The 15,386-nt window shown below is 53.9% G+C and overlaps 2 protein-coding genes across 4 annotated transcripts in view; one reads left to right on the forward strand and one right to left on the reverse strand.

Annotated features, from left to right (window-relative positions):
• SYN1 (synapsin I) overlaps positions 1–15,386 on the reverse strand; it is a 48,048-nt gene that overhangs the window by 1,640 nt on the left and 31,022 nt on the right. For both annotated transcript variants that reach the window (XM_034950363.2, XM_034950362.2), the window contains exons 6-12: positions 3,899–3,961; positions 2,958–3,100; positions 2,792–2,866; positions 2,591–2,693; positions 1,588–1,734; positions 1,148–1,235; positions 462–1,050 (exon numbers count right to left, since the gene is read on the reverse strand). In XM_034950363.2, coding sequence (XP_034806254.1) covers positions 462–1,050; positions 1,148–1,235; positions 1,588–1,734; positions 2,591–2,693; positions 2,792–2,866; positions 2,958–3,100; positions 3,899–3,961 — 1,208 coding nt within the window. The remainder of the gene's footprint in view (positions 1–461; positions 1,051–1,147; positions 1,236–1,587; positions 1,735–2,590; positions 2,694–2,791; positions 2,867–2,957; positions 3,101–3,898; positions 3,962–15,386) is intronic.
• TIMP1 (TIMP metallopeptidase inhibitor 1) lies at positions 8,615–13,257 on the forward strand. 2 transcript variants are annotated; one of them, XM_008964548.4, is made up of 6 exons: positions 8,615–8,969; positions 9,905–10,033; positions 11,396–11,475; positions 11,665–11,791; positions 12,011–12,135; positions 12,989–13,257. In XM_008964548.4, the coding sequence occupies exons 2-6, from the start codon at positions 9,913–9,915 to the stop codon at positions 13,157–13,159; spliced, it is 624 nt and encodes a 207-aa protein (XP_008962796.1). In that variant the 5' UTR covers positions 8,615–8,969; positions 9,905–9,912; the 3' UTR covers positions 13,160–13,257. The 2 variants fall into 2 exon arrangements, with proteins under 2 accessions (XP_008962796.1, XP_063457813.1); XM_063601743.1 differs by having other exon boundaries at positions 8,810–8,969; positions 12,011–13,257.

Genomic DNA, 15,386 nt, shown 5'->3' on the forward strand with positions numbered 1-15,386 from the left:
AGAAGGATGTGAAGGAGGAGGAAAAGTATGAGGATGGAGTGGGAAGAGCCAGATGATAGGAGGACTAGGACTCGGGCCAGGAGTTTTAGGGATGGGTTGGGGGGGGTGGCAGTTTGGCAGGGAAGGCTCTGGGCTGGGCAGGAAGTTGCAGAGGGTGGGTCAGCCAGGTGCCTGGGAGGCCCTAGAGGAGGAAACTTTCCCAGGGCCTTTGAGGAGGAATTCGAACTGAGTGCAGTTTCTCTGGGATTCTGGCACCAAATTCCTGGGGTGGGGGTGCGGAGCCTCTGGTGGGCCGGGAGGAGCCAAAGCTTGGGGGAAGGGCTTGGCTCAGGCTGGAGAGAGTTCGTGGGACCCCTGCATAGGACCTGGGTCTGAGGAGCAAGGGAGCTAGGGCTGCTCTACTGGGGCAGCGGCCCGCTTTGTGAGCAGCAAGGCGAGGGCTGCTGTAGGGGTCCCCTTACTTGAGCTGGGGGTGCGGAGGTCCCCCTGCAGCGGCGGTGGCGGGTGGCGGCACGTCCTGGCTGGGTTTCTGGGCCAGCTGTGGTTTGGGACGTCCAGCGGGGCCCGGGCCGCTGGGCCGAGGCTGCTGCGTGGTGGGTGGCCCAGTGCGGGGCACGGGACCCGCCTGGCTGGCCTGGCGTGTGGGGCCGGCTGGGCCTGGGGGTTTCTGGGGCGGGCCCTGGCGCTGCTGCCCGCCCGGTGGGGCCCCAGAGGCCTTTGGCGGAGCCGGGCCAGAGACGGATGTCTGACGGGTAGCCTGTGGGGGGCCCGCCTGGCGCTGGGGAGACGGAGAGGCGGGCGGGCGGGCTGCTGGAGGCGCCCCGGGGCCTCCCGCCACTGGCCGGGATTGGCGGCCTTGACCCTGGGTCGGCGGCGCGGCCTGGGACGCGGGCTGCTGGGGCGCTGAGGTGGGACTTGGAAGGCGCTGGGGCAGGGGGCTGCCAGCTGGGGGTCCAAGGCCTGAAAGGTGCTGCTGGCCCTGCGGGGGCGGGCGCTGCTGCAATGGGGGTCCCTGGCGCTGGGGGCCTGGACCCGGCTGTGGAGGGCCGCCTGGGGGACAGAGGGAGAGAAAGAGCACACGTGAGAGTGAGCGGGTAAGAGATGGCGGGCTGAGGGAGGGGACTGCGACCGCCAGCCTCTCGCTTACCCTGTGGTGGGGGTCGCTGCTGAGCCGGGGGCCCTGCGGGCTGCTGGGAGGTCTGGCGGCCCAAGGGCAGGGCCCCTGGGGACGGAGTCTGCGGCAGAGGAATGGAGCAGGAGAGGTTAAAAATAGTTACCAGCCAGTGGAGCATCAGCCAGTGATGACACAGGTTCCCTGTGCGCTGGGTGTTGCCCCACTTGTGGCTGAGCTGAGGGTACTCTGGGTTGTGGGGTGGGGGACCTGTTCCCAGGGGCAGGGCAGGGAGGTGCTCAGGGAAGTCAGGGCAGCAGCTGCTTATCAATGTTTTAAACAATTGGCAATCGCAGCCACATGTGTGCAAAGGTGATGCTGTGAGCCTACAGATTATCAGCTTCATGGCACAGCATGACCCAAGGCCGGCCTCCCCACACTAGCTCAAGCCACTAGCTCAGCGCCAGGGGCCTGACCTGGCCATGGGAGCCCCTGCCAGGGGAGGCATCCCGCTGTCGCTGCCGGGGCAGGGCCTGAGCCATCTTGTTGACCACGAGCTCTACGATGAGCTGTTTGTCTTCATCCTGGTGGTCACCAATGAGCGGCATGGAGGAACCCACCACCTGGGGGAAGGAAAGGATCCGTGAGGGGAGAGGCAGGCCTCGCACCTGAGGCAGCAGTAACGCCGTGCTTTCAGTTGGCCAAGGGCATGGCCGCCGCTGAGCCCCAGTGTCTGAGGCACTGATTGTGCACGGTGAGGAAGGCTTGTCTGTTCCAAGGTACCTTACAGCTTAGAAGGTGCTTCAGAGCAGGGCTCAGCAAATTAGGGCCCATGGGCCCAACCTGGCCGACCACCTGGTTCTGTATGACCCAGAGCTAAGGATGGGTCTTTAAATTTTGTAACAGTTGAAAAAAATCGAAAGATTTTATAACATGCGAAAATGGCATGAAATTTAAATTTCAATGTCCATAAACAAAGTTTTATTGGAACACAGCCACACTTATTTTTTTAACATATCGTCTATGGCTGCTTTTGCAGAGTTGAGTAGTTACGGCAGAGGCTACGTGGCCTACAAAGCCTAAAATATGTACCGTCTGCTCCTTTACAGAAAATGTTTGCCGATCCCTGCTTCACGGTTTTCTAGGTGCTTTGTCCTTTCCAAAATGCTTTGCTGTTGGTCCAGTTCGCAGAATACTTTAAAGGTTACTAAGGGCCTCGCCATTCACCAAGATGTCTCGATTCGCAGAGCACTAAACAATCTAATAAGGGTTTTGCTAGTCACCAGGGACGTGCAAGTTCAGTCTAGTGTTCTGCCATTGCAAGGGATGGCCCCTTCGAAAGTTCGTCAGGCACCTTACAGTGTACTAAGCACATTGCTGTTGGCTGAGGACCTCTGTGCCATGGAGTGCTTCAGTTTGCACTGCTGCTGCCTGGCATCTGTTCCTCCCTCTACCCCACCTACCCCTGGGTGCTCATACCTCAATGATGTGATCCCTTCCGTCCTTGCCATGTAGCGCTTCCACTGCGCAGATGTCCAGTCCCCCAAAAATCTCTGAGCACGTGTCCACCCACAGCTTGTATCTGCCAAGACAAAGGGTGGGGAAGCCTGTCAGTCTCTCACCTGAGCTGCCGTGCTCCCACCCCTCCTTCCCCTCACACCCTGAGTTCGGGCTGCCCACCTGTCAGACATGGCAATTTGCTCCAGCATCGCAGAGCCAGTATTGGTCTTCCAGTTCCCTGACACTGACGTCCTCCTGGGGGACAAGGGGACAGAAGCTCAGGGGTGCCTCAGCTGCATGAGGCAAGGCAGGGGACCCCTCCCAGGGCCTTGGTCTCTCCACTCACATGTAGGCCTTGTAGTTCTGCCCAATCTTCTGGACACGCACGTCATATTTGGCATCGATGAAGGGCTCGGCAGTGGCATACGTCTTGGTCAGTGCCACGACACTTGCGATGTCCTGGAAGTCATGCTGGTTGTCAACCTTGACCTGTGGACGTGCGGGCAAGGATCAGGGCCTGGTCAGGATAGGGCAGCTGTGGGGAGTGGGGGTGCCTGGGGGAGCATGTATACATGACACACAGGTGAGGCGAGTACACAAAAATTAGGTGGACATGCCAAGGCGCTCAAGCAGGCACGATCATGGGTCTCCTGTTTTGTATGTGAGCACACAGGCACAAAGTTGGGTGTGTAGAACACTGAGCATACCAAAATGTATTGAATTGTCTACTTTAAATGGGTGAGTTGTAGGGTGTGTGAATTATCTCTCACTAAAGCTGTGAAAAAACTGTGTATGTACAATATACTAATATAGGCATCCAGACGCAAAATCAATTGTACACACAACATGCTAAGATACAGAAACTCGGACACAAATTACAAGTCTACTTTCTACGTACACAGAGACAAAATCAGATGGATGTAAAGCACACAGGACCCCAAGACTTTGGAACATAAAAGATCACACCACATCATGTGTGTTTGGCACAGGCATGCATGTACACACAGACACGATGCTGGAGACAAGCAAAATAACAGGACACACAAAATTGGCTGAATGCAGGAGGAAAAAGGGGTCGATGAGGTCAGCTGAATGTGAGAAAACAAAAATCTATTAGGTTGGTGCAAAAGTAATTGTGGTTTTTACCATAAGAACTGGCAAAACCCGCAATTACTTTTGCACCAACCTGATAGATAACGACACCCCAGGAGACGCGATCACACAGAATGACTGGTGTGCATTGCACAAATACACATCTACCTATGCACAGCCCAGCCAGAGACTCACCTTGCCCATCCCAGAGTGTGCGTGCCCCATCTTCACAACCACGGGGTACGTTGTACTGCTGAGCTGGTGGGGAAAAGGCAGAGGAGACATGCTCAGGGCAGAAAGGGTGACCTCCAGGGGTGGGGCGGCACTGAGGGGATCCCAGCCAGTGGGAACTGCATTATGAGTCACTTCCCAGGACACACGGGTCAGAGACAGGCAGGCAGCAGCTGGGGGTCACACAGTGTCTCCACCTCCGGGCCCAGAATTGAACCCAGAGCCCTGTCTGTCTGTCCCTCACTCCACCCCACCAACAAGTTCCAGACGTCCCGCCCCTGCTTTCCCGGGCAGAGGCATGGTATGAGCGTGGGGGACTGTTCCAGTAAAAAGAAAGTTTGTTTTTACAGTGGATGGATGATAGTGAGGCAAGTGTGTGCCAGTGCATGTGTGTGGGGGTGGGAGGGGGGTGGGGAGTGGTGGTGAGCATGTAGTGACTGAACCCCTCAGCCAAACCTTGTATGTAAGCCTCACCTGCACACATAAACTATTGAGAGGCATGAGCCCTTGGAACTCAGATGTACATCGCCAAACCCAGAGATGCCAGTGACATTGAGACTGACAGCCAACACAGGCTCAAAGCACATGAGCTCTGGAGCAGCACAGACACCCACACAGTCATTCAGCCAGCCAGGTGCCCATAGCGTGGGTCAGCAGCCAGCACTCCAGGGCAGCACACACTGGACACCCTTAGGCACACAATCAATACTTGGGCACACACCCAGGTTCCCTCCCCTCACCCAAACCCACATCACCATCAGGGGAACACACACAACACAAAAGATTACCCGTCCAATCAAGAGACACACAACTCAAAAGATTACCCGTCCAATCAAGAGACACACAACTCTACAGGCGCACTCCACAGAACCGGGCACATACTCAACACACAGGCACACATAAAACACCCCTAGGCAAATGCACAGCAAATAAGGCCCTACACAACACACAGAGGTGTATGCACTTCTAGGTATTCACATCACCACTGGGACCCGTAAGAGACCCACGCCACATTCCTGGGCATACAAAAAGTATATCTAGACACACACACAACATGCCTTGCCACATATACAATACAGAGAGGCTACACACAACCAGAGACACCCACAACTCAGTTTGCAGAAAACATTCCTGGACACTCCCACCCCAACACACATACAGTCACACATTCAGGCGAGAGGGATACCTCAAGTCTCCCCCGCTCCTGGATGGGGTAGAGGAAACCAGGTTGGACGGCCCTAGGCTCCCCGCTCCCTCCACCCCCACCCCCACAGCACAGCTGCACAGTGCCCCTCTGGTGGCCCTCCCTCTCGCTGACAAGGTAGAGAGATGGCATTCCCGGAGGGGCTGCTGGGGCGGTGGTGGTTCCCAGTTCCCGACAGGCACAGGAAGCCCGCAGACTCAGGGTGACCGATTGACCTTAAGGCCTCCCTCTGCACACCCCCCCTTCCTCATTTCCCAAATGACTGGCGTCATTATGAGGTGGGCTGAGAGGCACGATGTTGGGACGGGGGTTTGGGGCATCTCTGGGCAGCGGGCCAGGGAAATGATGCCGAGGCAGATGCATACAGTACCACCCAGGTGTGCGCACAGCACACAGAAGTGCATAATGCACTCAGTTACATATGCAACCCAGATCTGCTTTGCCGAGGCTGGTAGACAACTCCCAGAAGTAACACACAAAACACACTGGCACATGCTCGACTCTTAGGAATGGACACACAACACACCAGAGAGCTGTGCGTACACACCCATACCTCCCCCAACAACCCTGAGGTTTCTAGGTGCCTCTTTTCGTTAACTGTCCTTGTTTTCTCTGGACTTGAGCCTGAACACAACGCTCTGTATATGTGTGTGTGCCCGTACATGTGTGCATGCAGAGTGCTTTGAACTCTGACTCTGGGAGCTCCTGGAAAGCCCTAGGTCTGAATTTTGGCCTTTCTTCTTCCTAAGGCCATGAAGGACACAACCCCTCCCTGAGCCTCAGTTTCCCCATCTGCACAAAGAGCACAATGAGGCCCAAGCACCTGGTATGCTGTGGGCATTGTCAGGTGTCCGCTTTGCACACGCCTCCTGGACCCCCATGGGCCCCCACACCCATCCAGCTCCCCAGATGGTCACACACCCCTCCATGAACACCCCTCCCACTCTCCATTTCAAAACTGCACAATAACCGGATCCACACGACTCCTCATGTAAACAGTCGGCAACACTCTGTGCTGACTCAGGTTTCAAAGAGTTGGCGTCAGAACCAGAGTCAGCGAGGGGCCAAGGCAGGACTTCCCCTGCCCTCATTTCTCCCTCGGAGGCACCAGGTTACTCAGCCCCGTCTCATTCACTCTCACTGTCCCACTTTCATAATCAGCTCCTACAGATTTTTTTGGTTTACTTCCCTTCCTCCCTGTTTTTGTCCCCCCCCCCACCCTCCCCCCACCACCCCGCAACAGAGCCATTTCTTCATTCTCATTCCTGGGTAGGTCACTCAGCCCTTTTGTGTCTAAGTTTCCTCATCTGTATAATGAGAACATGAGCTATATCTAACTCACAGGGATATTGTGAGAAATAAGTTAGTTATTTTGGGAAAAATGCTCTACATGGTATCGGGCATACAGTAAGCCTCGATCCTCAAGAAGTGTTGGGTACTGTTATTATTGGCTTAACATCTCTTCCTTAACTAACATTAATGAACAAAGAGGCAATCGGGATTGATTAAATGAGATAATGTCTGTAAAAAGACTTTAGAACAGTGCTTTTTTTTTTTTTTAAATAGAGACAGGGTTTCACCATGTTGCCCAGACTGGTCTTGAACTCCTGAGCTCAAGCGATCTGCCTGCCTCAGCCTCCCAAAGTGCTGGGATTACAGGTGTGAGCCACCATGCCCGGCCAAGTGCTTTCTTAAAAAATAGATTTAGGCTGGGTGCCGTAGCTCACGCATGTAATCGCAGCACTTTGGGAGGCTGAGGTGGGCGGATCACCCGAGGTCAGGAGTTTGAGACCAGCCTGGCCAACATGGTGAAACCCCGTCTCTACTAAAAATACAAAAATTAGCCAGGCGTGGTGGCGTGTGCCTGTAACCCCAGCTACTGAGGAGGCTGAGGCAGGAGAATTGCTTGAACCCAGGAGGTGGAGGTTGCAGTGAGCCAAGATCTTGCCATTGCACTCCAGCCTGGGAAACAAGATCGAAACTCTGTCTAAAAAAAAAAAAAAGATTTAGAAGGCCGGGTGTGGTGGCTCACGCCTGTAATCCCAACACTTTGGGAGGTCGAGGCAGGTGGATCACCTGAGGTCAGGAGTTCGAGATCTGACCAATATGGTGAAACCCCCGTCTCTACTAAAACTACAAAAATTAGCTGGGGGTGGTGGTGGTGTGGCTGTAATCCCAGCTACTCAGGAGGCTGAGACAGGAGAATCTCTTGAACCCCGGAGGCGGAGGTTGCAGTGAGCTGAGATCGCGCCACTGCACTCCAGCCTGGGTGACAGAGCAAGACTCTGTCAAAAAAAAAAAATAGATTTAGAGGGTACAGCTGCAGTTTTGTGACATGGATATATTACATAGTGGTGAAGTCTGGGCTTTTAGTGTCCCCATCAACCAAATAGTGTACATTGTACCCATTAGGCAATTTCTCATCCCTCACATTCCTCCCACCCAGAATAGTGCTGGATACGCAGTAAGCACTCCATAAGGGCTGCTGGTAGTTTTTGTTGTGTTCTTGTTATTGGGCTAACATCCCTGAGTTAATCAAACTTAATTAGCAAGGGAGTATGGTGAGTGAATGAGATAATTTATACAAACACTTTAGCACATAGTACACAGAAAGTGCTCAATAAGTGGCTGCCATCATCACTACAATTATTATTATTGATCTATCCTCTCGAATTAAGGATGTTAATCAGAACCCCAGGGAAGGTTCCTGCATTGTCAAAAAGCTGGTGGGCAAGGATTGCCCCACCCCACCCCGCACCAGGGGTACAGGTCCATGGGGAAGGGGCAGGGCAGGATGGGGTGGGGATTAGTTTTCTACTGACCCACTCACTTGCTTCTTTCACCATCATTCATGGCCACCCCCTTCCCAATGCTCATTCATTCACCCGCACCATTCCCTGCTTGCTAGGACGGTGCCACTCCTGAGTTACAACCCTGGTGCCAGGTAGCCTCCGTTTGAATCCCGGCCATGCCCTGTGATCTTAGGAAAATTCTACAGTTCCTCTACGCCCCATATTTCCTCATCTGTAAAACGGGAATAAGAACCGGTACCCATCTCAGAGATTTGTTGTGAGCTTTGAGTGAGATAAACTATGCTGAGTGCCTGGTATACAGTAGGTGCTGTATAAATGCCGGCTATTTGCCTGTGTTATTTGAGACCCTGGCTTTGGCTCCTGGCCACCTGAGTTCCAGTCTCAGTTCTGCCATGTATTGACTCTGTGATCCTGGGTAAGTCACTTAACTGCTCCGTGCCTCAGTTTCCCCATTTTGTATTCCTCCCCTTTCACCTGCCTTATCTCCCTCCACTGCTGCTACTTAATTTGTTTCCTCTCTGCCACCCCTCACCAGCATGTCAGACATACAAAACAAGGGATTTTTGTGTGCTTGGCACACAGTAGATGCACAATAAATGTTGAAGGGCTGAACTAATTTGGGTTTGAGTCATAGGGAGCTTGGGGGATGTGGGTGATTGGATAGATTCTGGAGACTTTAGGGGACTGGGCCGGGGGAAATGCGGCCTCTAAGCTCTCCGCTGAGGCGGCTTGGAAGGAATAGTGACTGACGTGGAGGTGGGGGAGGGGGCTGGCCCGGGCGAGGCCCAGGGAGAGGGAGAGGAGGCGGGTGGGAGAGGAGGAGGGTGTATCTCCTTTCGTCGGCCCGCCCCTTGGCTTCTGCACTGATGGTGGGTGGATGAGTAATGCATCCAGGAAGCCTGGAGGCCTGTGGTTTCCGCACCCGCTGCCACCCCCGCCCCTAGCGTGGACATTTATCCTCTAGCGCTCAGGCCCTGCCGCCATCGCCGCAGATCCAGCGCCCAGAGAGACACCAGAGGTAAGCAGGGCCCGGGGTGGCCCAGCAGGGACCGGAGCTGGGCTGCAGCTTGTGTGCTGGCCACCAGGCCCGTGCACTCCCGTGCCAGATGCCTGTCTACTCAGCTTGGCCTGCGGGTACCAGGACCCTGGGCTAGTCTAGGGGGAAGAGGGTCGGAGGCTGGAACTGCTTTCCCAACCCCGAGGCTCCAAACTCCCTAGAACCCCTGACATCCGCCCCCAATTCCCCCAAACCCATGACCCCCTACTATCACAAATGCTTTCCAAATCCCCCCGCAAATTCCTTCATCCCGCAATTTCCCTCATCGCCCCCTAAATACCCACCGCTAACCCCTGCAGCTCCCTAAACTCCCCCAGCTCCCCAATCCCCAGTTCCCCAGCTCCCAAGCTTCTTTTGCCCTCAAATTCCTCAAGTATCCCCATTGCCTTAAGCCCCCAAATTCCCCCAACCCCTTCAACCTCCAAACTCCCCCAGCTCCCTAAACCCCCAACCTCCTCCAAATTCCTCAACCTCCCTAAATTCCCCTAGCCTCTTATATCTCTTAATATACACAACCCCTAAACTCTGCCTTCTCCAAACTCCTCCAGCCCCCAATCCCAAATTCCTCACCCCCAAACTCCTCAACCTCCAGAATTCCCCAATCCCCTCATTCCTCAAACTTCCTCAGCCTCGTTCTCCCCCAAGTGCCACAACCCCATAACCCCGCAACTCACTCAGTCCCTCAATAATTTAAACTCTCCCAACTCTCTAAACCCTAAATTCCTCTGCGCTCCCCAATCCCCTTAAAATCCCTAAGCTTACCAACCCCTCAAGCCCAAATCCAGCCCCCTAATCCCCCCCCCATAGGCTGCCCCGGGGCAAGATGGGGTGGATGACCTGCCCAGGTCAGCAGATCAGCTGGGCCGGGGCCTGCCTGACATCTCCCTTCCCCACAGAACCCACCATGGCCCCCTTTGAGCCCCTGGCTTCCGGCATCCTGTTGTTGCTGTGGCTGATAGCCCCCAGCAGGGCCTGCACCTGTGTCCCACCCCACCCACAGACGGCCTTCTGCAATTCCGACCTCGGTGAGTCCTCACCCCACTCAGCCCACACACTCTGCCTTGGTTTCCCTTTCAGTCCAGTGGGGCTCACCATGGCACTTACCTCTAGAATGATTCCACTCGTCCCTGCACTTCTGCTTTAGCCACACTGGCATCCTCACACTTCCTTGAGTACTCTGTGCCCAAGCCCACCACAGGATCTGCATGCTGGCTGCTCCCTCTGCCTGGTACACTTTCCCCCCAGGTATCCACATGGGTGGCTGCCTCAAACGTCACCTTCTCAGGATGGCCTTCCCTGGCCATCCTGTTTAAAATTTTAACCCCTGCCCCTTAGTACTCCTGATCTCCTGTTAAACAGAAAAGTATTCAGTGATACTTGTTATAACACAGTAAGGAAGACCATATTCAGGACCATGGTGATGGGTATAGGAACCACTGCAATGGGATCTTGCAGTCGGTGGGAGAGATTGGGCTCAACACTGAATATAGCATGGGCCAGTGGGAATGTGTAGCTAAGGAGCAGTGTGAGGGTCTGTGGGTGGAAATTACTAAGAAGAAACATCAGGGGTAAGGGGGATTCTGGCTAAACCGACGTAACAGGATTCTTGCTGAAGGCAGGCCAAGGGGAATCAGACATCACCTGGGGGATGGTGGAAGATGAAGAACCCAGTCAGATAGCAAGGATGATCAGAGATTGAGGATGATCAGGTATTGAGGATGATCAGAGATTGAGGATGATCAGGTATTGAGGATGATCAGAGATTGAGGATGATCAGGTATTGAGGATGATCAAAGATTGAGGATGATCAGATATAGAAGATAGGGGTTCTTGCTAAACTGACTTAGCAAGGCTCTCGGCTAAAACTGGATTTTACAAGGAAGTGCACAGATGGGCCTAGGAGGAGGTTCAGGAGCCTGAGTAAAGTTTGGTCAAGCAAAGAATCTTTGTCAGCCCCTTACCCAGGTCTGTAATTCCCCATTATACTTAATGTCTAACATTCCATATCCTTATTTTGTTTGTTCTTAGCCTGTCTCCTCCTGGCTAGAATGTGAACTCCACAAGGAAAGGGATTTCTGTGTTTTGTTCACTGTTGTGTCCCTAACACCCAGAACAATGTCTGGCACACAGTGGGCACTCCCAAATATTTGAGGAGTAAATGAACAAATCAATGTATGAAAATGGCTTAAGCAGTGCCTGGCAAAGAGAGACACTCAACATACAGATGAATCAATGAACAAATGTGTAAATCACTTTGTGTGCTGTCTGGCATCCAATAACCCCTATTTATGTATGCGCTTTGCTGGTATGATGATGATGATGATGATGATCTTATTTTTATTGGCTCATGCAGTCCATTTGACTCATATTTCCCTCCTCTCCTGCAGTCATCAGGGCCAAGTTCGTGGGGACACCAGAAGTCAACCAGACCACCTTATACCAGCGTTATGAGATCAAGATGACCAAGGTATCCCCTGCCCCCGCCTCTTTCCCAGCATTTTCTAACATCTTCCTCCTGGTCAAAACAGAAACTTCTGGCCACTGGTTGGTGCGAGAAAGTTGGCTGTGATCTTGGGATGCTATGTGACTTCAGGGAAGAACCTGGAGTGGGAGGATTATGTCAGTAAAAGAGACACTTCCCCTCATCCATCAACAGATGTATAAAGGGTTCCAAGCCTTAGGGGATGCCGCTGACATCCGGTTCGTCTACACCCCCGCCATGGAGAGTGTCTGCGGATACTTCCACAGGTCCCACAATCGCAGCGAGGAGTTTCTCATTGCTGGTGAGGCACCGTCCCCGCGCCCTGTGCCACACCAACCAGTCCCTGGGGCGCGGCCTAGCAACCACGAGGGGGCGAGGCTCTGATGGGAATGGTCCCACTGGAAATGGGGACCACCCCAATTTCAGTCTATCAGAAGGCCGGGCCTTTGCCAGCCTGGCAGCTCAGCCAATCACAAGCTGCTTGTCCGTCCCCCCCCCCCCCACCCGCCTTTCTCCTTAGGAAAACTGCAGGACGGACTCTTGCACATCACTACCTGCAGTTTCGTGGCTCCCTGGAACAGCCTGAGCTTAGCTCAGCGCCGGGGCTTCACCAAGACCTACACTGTTGGCTGTGAGGAATGCACAGTGAGTGCCTGGACCCTGACCTCCAACGGGAGATCCTTCCCGGGGCCATTCCCTAAATCGTGGGCTTGTTTCTTGCTCCCTCTGGCTATTCTGTGTCCCTGTGGCTGCTCCCCAACCCTAAGGGCTGTCCCTGATCTCTCTTGCTATTTCCCCAAGCCCGAGACTGCTCCCTTACAAATTCTGGCTGCTCCCTTTCCCTGTGTCCAATACCCTGTGATCGCCTGTCCCTCCCTGGTCCCTCTAATTCTCCCTTGTGACTATTCTGTAATCCCACTCCCCGTTCCTGAGCCCCTGGGATTGTTTCTTCGTTCCCCAGAATGTTCTCCAAGAACCCAAAGTGCTGTTCCCTAATCCCACTGACCCTTCCTCAGCACATCTGCTTGTTGCTCTGCAGCTCTGACTATTCCAGACACCAGAGGGTGTTACACTGACCTCCTGGCTAGTCCAAGCCTGTTCCCTGATGGCTCCTGATGGCCTCTGAGCCCAGTGACTATCTTGAAGCCCCACTGGCTATTCCTGTGCTTAAACTCCTTAGCCGCCAACCGGGTGGGGCCCCTTACTACTGCCAGTTTTTCCCTGTCCTTTGGGACAATTCCACAGGCGACCTGCCTGACTGACCCCCAGGGCCTATTCCCCAGCCACCATTCCAGGACACTGATTTACTGGCTTACTGTTATCTTTCAGGACCCAGTGACATTTCCCTCAATGGGAGGGGCTGTCCTGGGGTATGTACTTAGGTGGGGTGAGAGCAAGTCTCCCCAGCGGCTCAGTGTTGAAAGCTGAGGAGAGGAAGTTCTGCTCCACGGGGGAGGCAGGGAGAAGCCCTCAGAGATGTTTCCCTCCTCCCTTCCAGGTGTTTCCCTGTTTATCCATCCCCTGCAAACTGCAGAGTGGCACTCATTGCTTGTGGACGGACCAGCTCCTCCAAGGCTCTGAAAAGGGCTTCCAGTCCCGTCACCTTGCCTGCCTGCCTCGGGAGCCAGGGCTGTGCACCTGGCAGTCCCTGCGGTCCCAGATAGCCTGAATCCTGCCCGGAGTGGAAGCTGAAGCCTGCACAGTGTCCACCCTGTTCCCACTCCCATCTTTCTTCCGGACAATGAAATAAAGAGTTACCACCCAGCAGACATTGTTTCTGTGTAGTGCCTGGGAACAAACCCATGTTGCTGATGACCTGGTGTGAGCACTCCGGGACCAGTGGGGATGAGGGATGCCAAATGTTGGGTTTTTATATTTTACTTAAATTCTGATGTACTGGTAGTAATTCTCAACATTGGCATTAGCACTGATGATCTGCAACAGCAGTAATGGTCACTGAACCTGCATTATCAACCGTAACCTCTGAATAATTTCTCCAGCCAATACTTTAAAACATTTTCCTATACTGATTCCTAATTGCTATTTGCCCAGGGCTTTCTAGTTATAAATTATCCCACAGCTGACAAATCACTGCCTTACTGGAAATTCCCCATTCACACATCTTGCCAGCTGACAGAGTCATTGACAAATGCCCTACCAATTGGCAAATGACTGTCATTGCCTCAAGCACAGTCCTGATGTTGTCCAGTGAGGATGCCCCATCCAAACACGTGGGTGTTACTGTCCTCATCCTCAGGTTTTGTACCATGAGTCTGACTTGAGTGAAAGGGGACCCAGGGCACCCAGAGTCCCACAGTAACCCAGCTGGGGACTTGGGAAGAAGGGGTGGCCCTGGCTCCCCAGCCATGGCTGCAGGACATTCCTTGGAAGGGGCTGTTTGGGGCAGAGGAGAGGTGGGATGGAGAGAAGGTATGAGCTAAAAATCCCCAAGCTCTGCCATCCTCCCTCCCCTACTTCTCCCCTCACTCCTCTGACCAACTTGGAAGGAAATACTGACAGCAATGAAATGCAGGTAGGGTTCAAAATTAAGACCAGCCAGATATGCTGGCCCATACCCTCCACACACCTCCCTCAACCCAACTGTCCCCTCACCCAAACTAGGGTCTCTAGACTCGACCCTCACCTTTATGAATCATCCTTTCTCTAGAAAAACTGAGCGAGAGAACCTCCAAATACTCCCCTCTGAGGCCTTCCTGCTTCCACAGCGGGGTCCAGTCCCTGGCTCCTGCCCCTCATACTCCAAAGGTCTTGACTCAAGTGAGGCCCTTGGGAACTAGAATTTCAGACTGGTGCAAACATTCAATGGAGCACCTGTGTCCTCCTGACCTGAACCTGCTTGAAAAGGGCCCCAATATATCTCCTTTGGTAAAGAAAAGGATCCCCAAATTCCCTCTCATCAGAGTACCCACTGCTCTTACCAGTAAGAACCCAGGTCTCCTCCAGGGCATTCTAGGTCACCAAGCACAGCCCCCTGGATCTTCTGTGGTCCTGTCCCAGAGCCTTTTACACTCCTGGGAGGTTACCCCATGGCCCAAATTATGTCCCGGATGGGAATGGGCAGATTTTGAACACACAGTACTCAGCCACTTAAGCAGGGAATGCGCATGCAGCAACAATTTCTACATCAACATCTACACCTTGGTTACGCCCTCGGAGGGTCTGAACCTTGTCCACCGAAGGGGCCAACCGCAGCCTTTGCTGATGGGCACAACTGTAAGGTAAGGGCCCGAGCCCTGGTTCATCCCTGGTGACCTTGTCAATGTTCCCTCAGCTGCCTGCAAGAGGCTGACCGCTCCTGGCAATTCGCCAAACCTTAGTGTCAGCTACCTGCACTCTTAAGCTGCTCCCTGGCCTCAGGGCCCATTTCCTAAGTCCTCAGCTCTTCCAAGCCCTAGGGGGAAGGTGAAGTAGCAGGGGAAGGATGGAACCCAGTGTGGAGGTCGTTCTCCTGATGACCTGTCTACCCTGCAGGTCAGCCCTTCGCCAAGTGCAATGCAGAATGGACAGGGAGGACCGGAGACCAGAACAGGTCTCAGGGGACACAGAGTCCAGAACAGCAGACGAGGCTACCTCCACCAGAGACCTGGCATGAGCTCCTGGCAGGATCTGTAACCCTGGGCTCATTACATCCCCCATTGCTCTTGTAGAACATCCGTTAAAATAGGTCAAGTGAGCATCCTCCATCCCCAGCATTCGGAGTGTCTGTGGGTGAATCTCTGGGAGAGACTCTGTGACAGCTGAGAGGAAGCTTGTAGGGGTCACAGCCATGTGGTATTCAGCATGGGACCCAGCTCAGTGGGGAGCCTGGGGGCCAGTCCTTCTCTCACCTGAGCCTCAGTCCTTCTCGCCATGTTTAAACATGGGCGTCACAGTCC

The sequence above is a fragment of the Pan paniscus genome, chromosome X (genome assembly GCF_029289425.2).
Source record: "Pan paniscus chromosome X, NHGRI_mPanPan1-v2.0_pri, whole genome shotgun sequence".
Taxonomy (NCBI): Eukaryota; Metazoa; Chordata; class Mammalia; order Primates; family Hominidae; genus Pan; species Pan paniscus.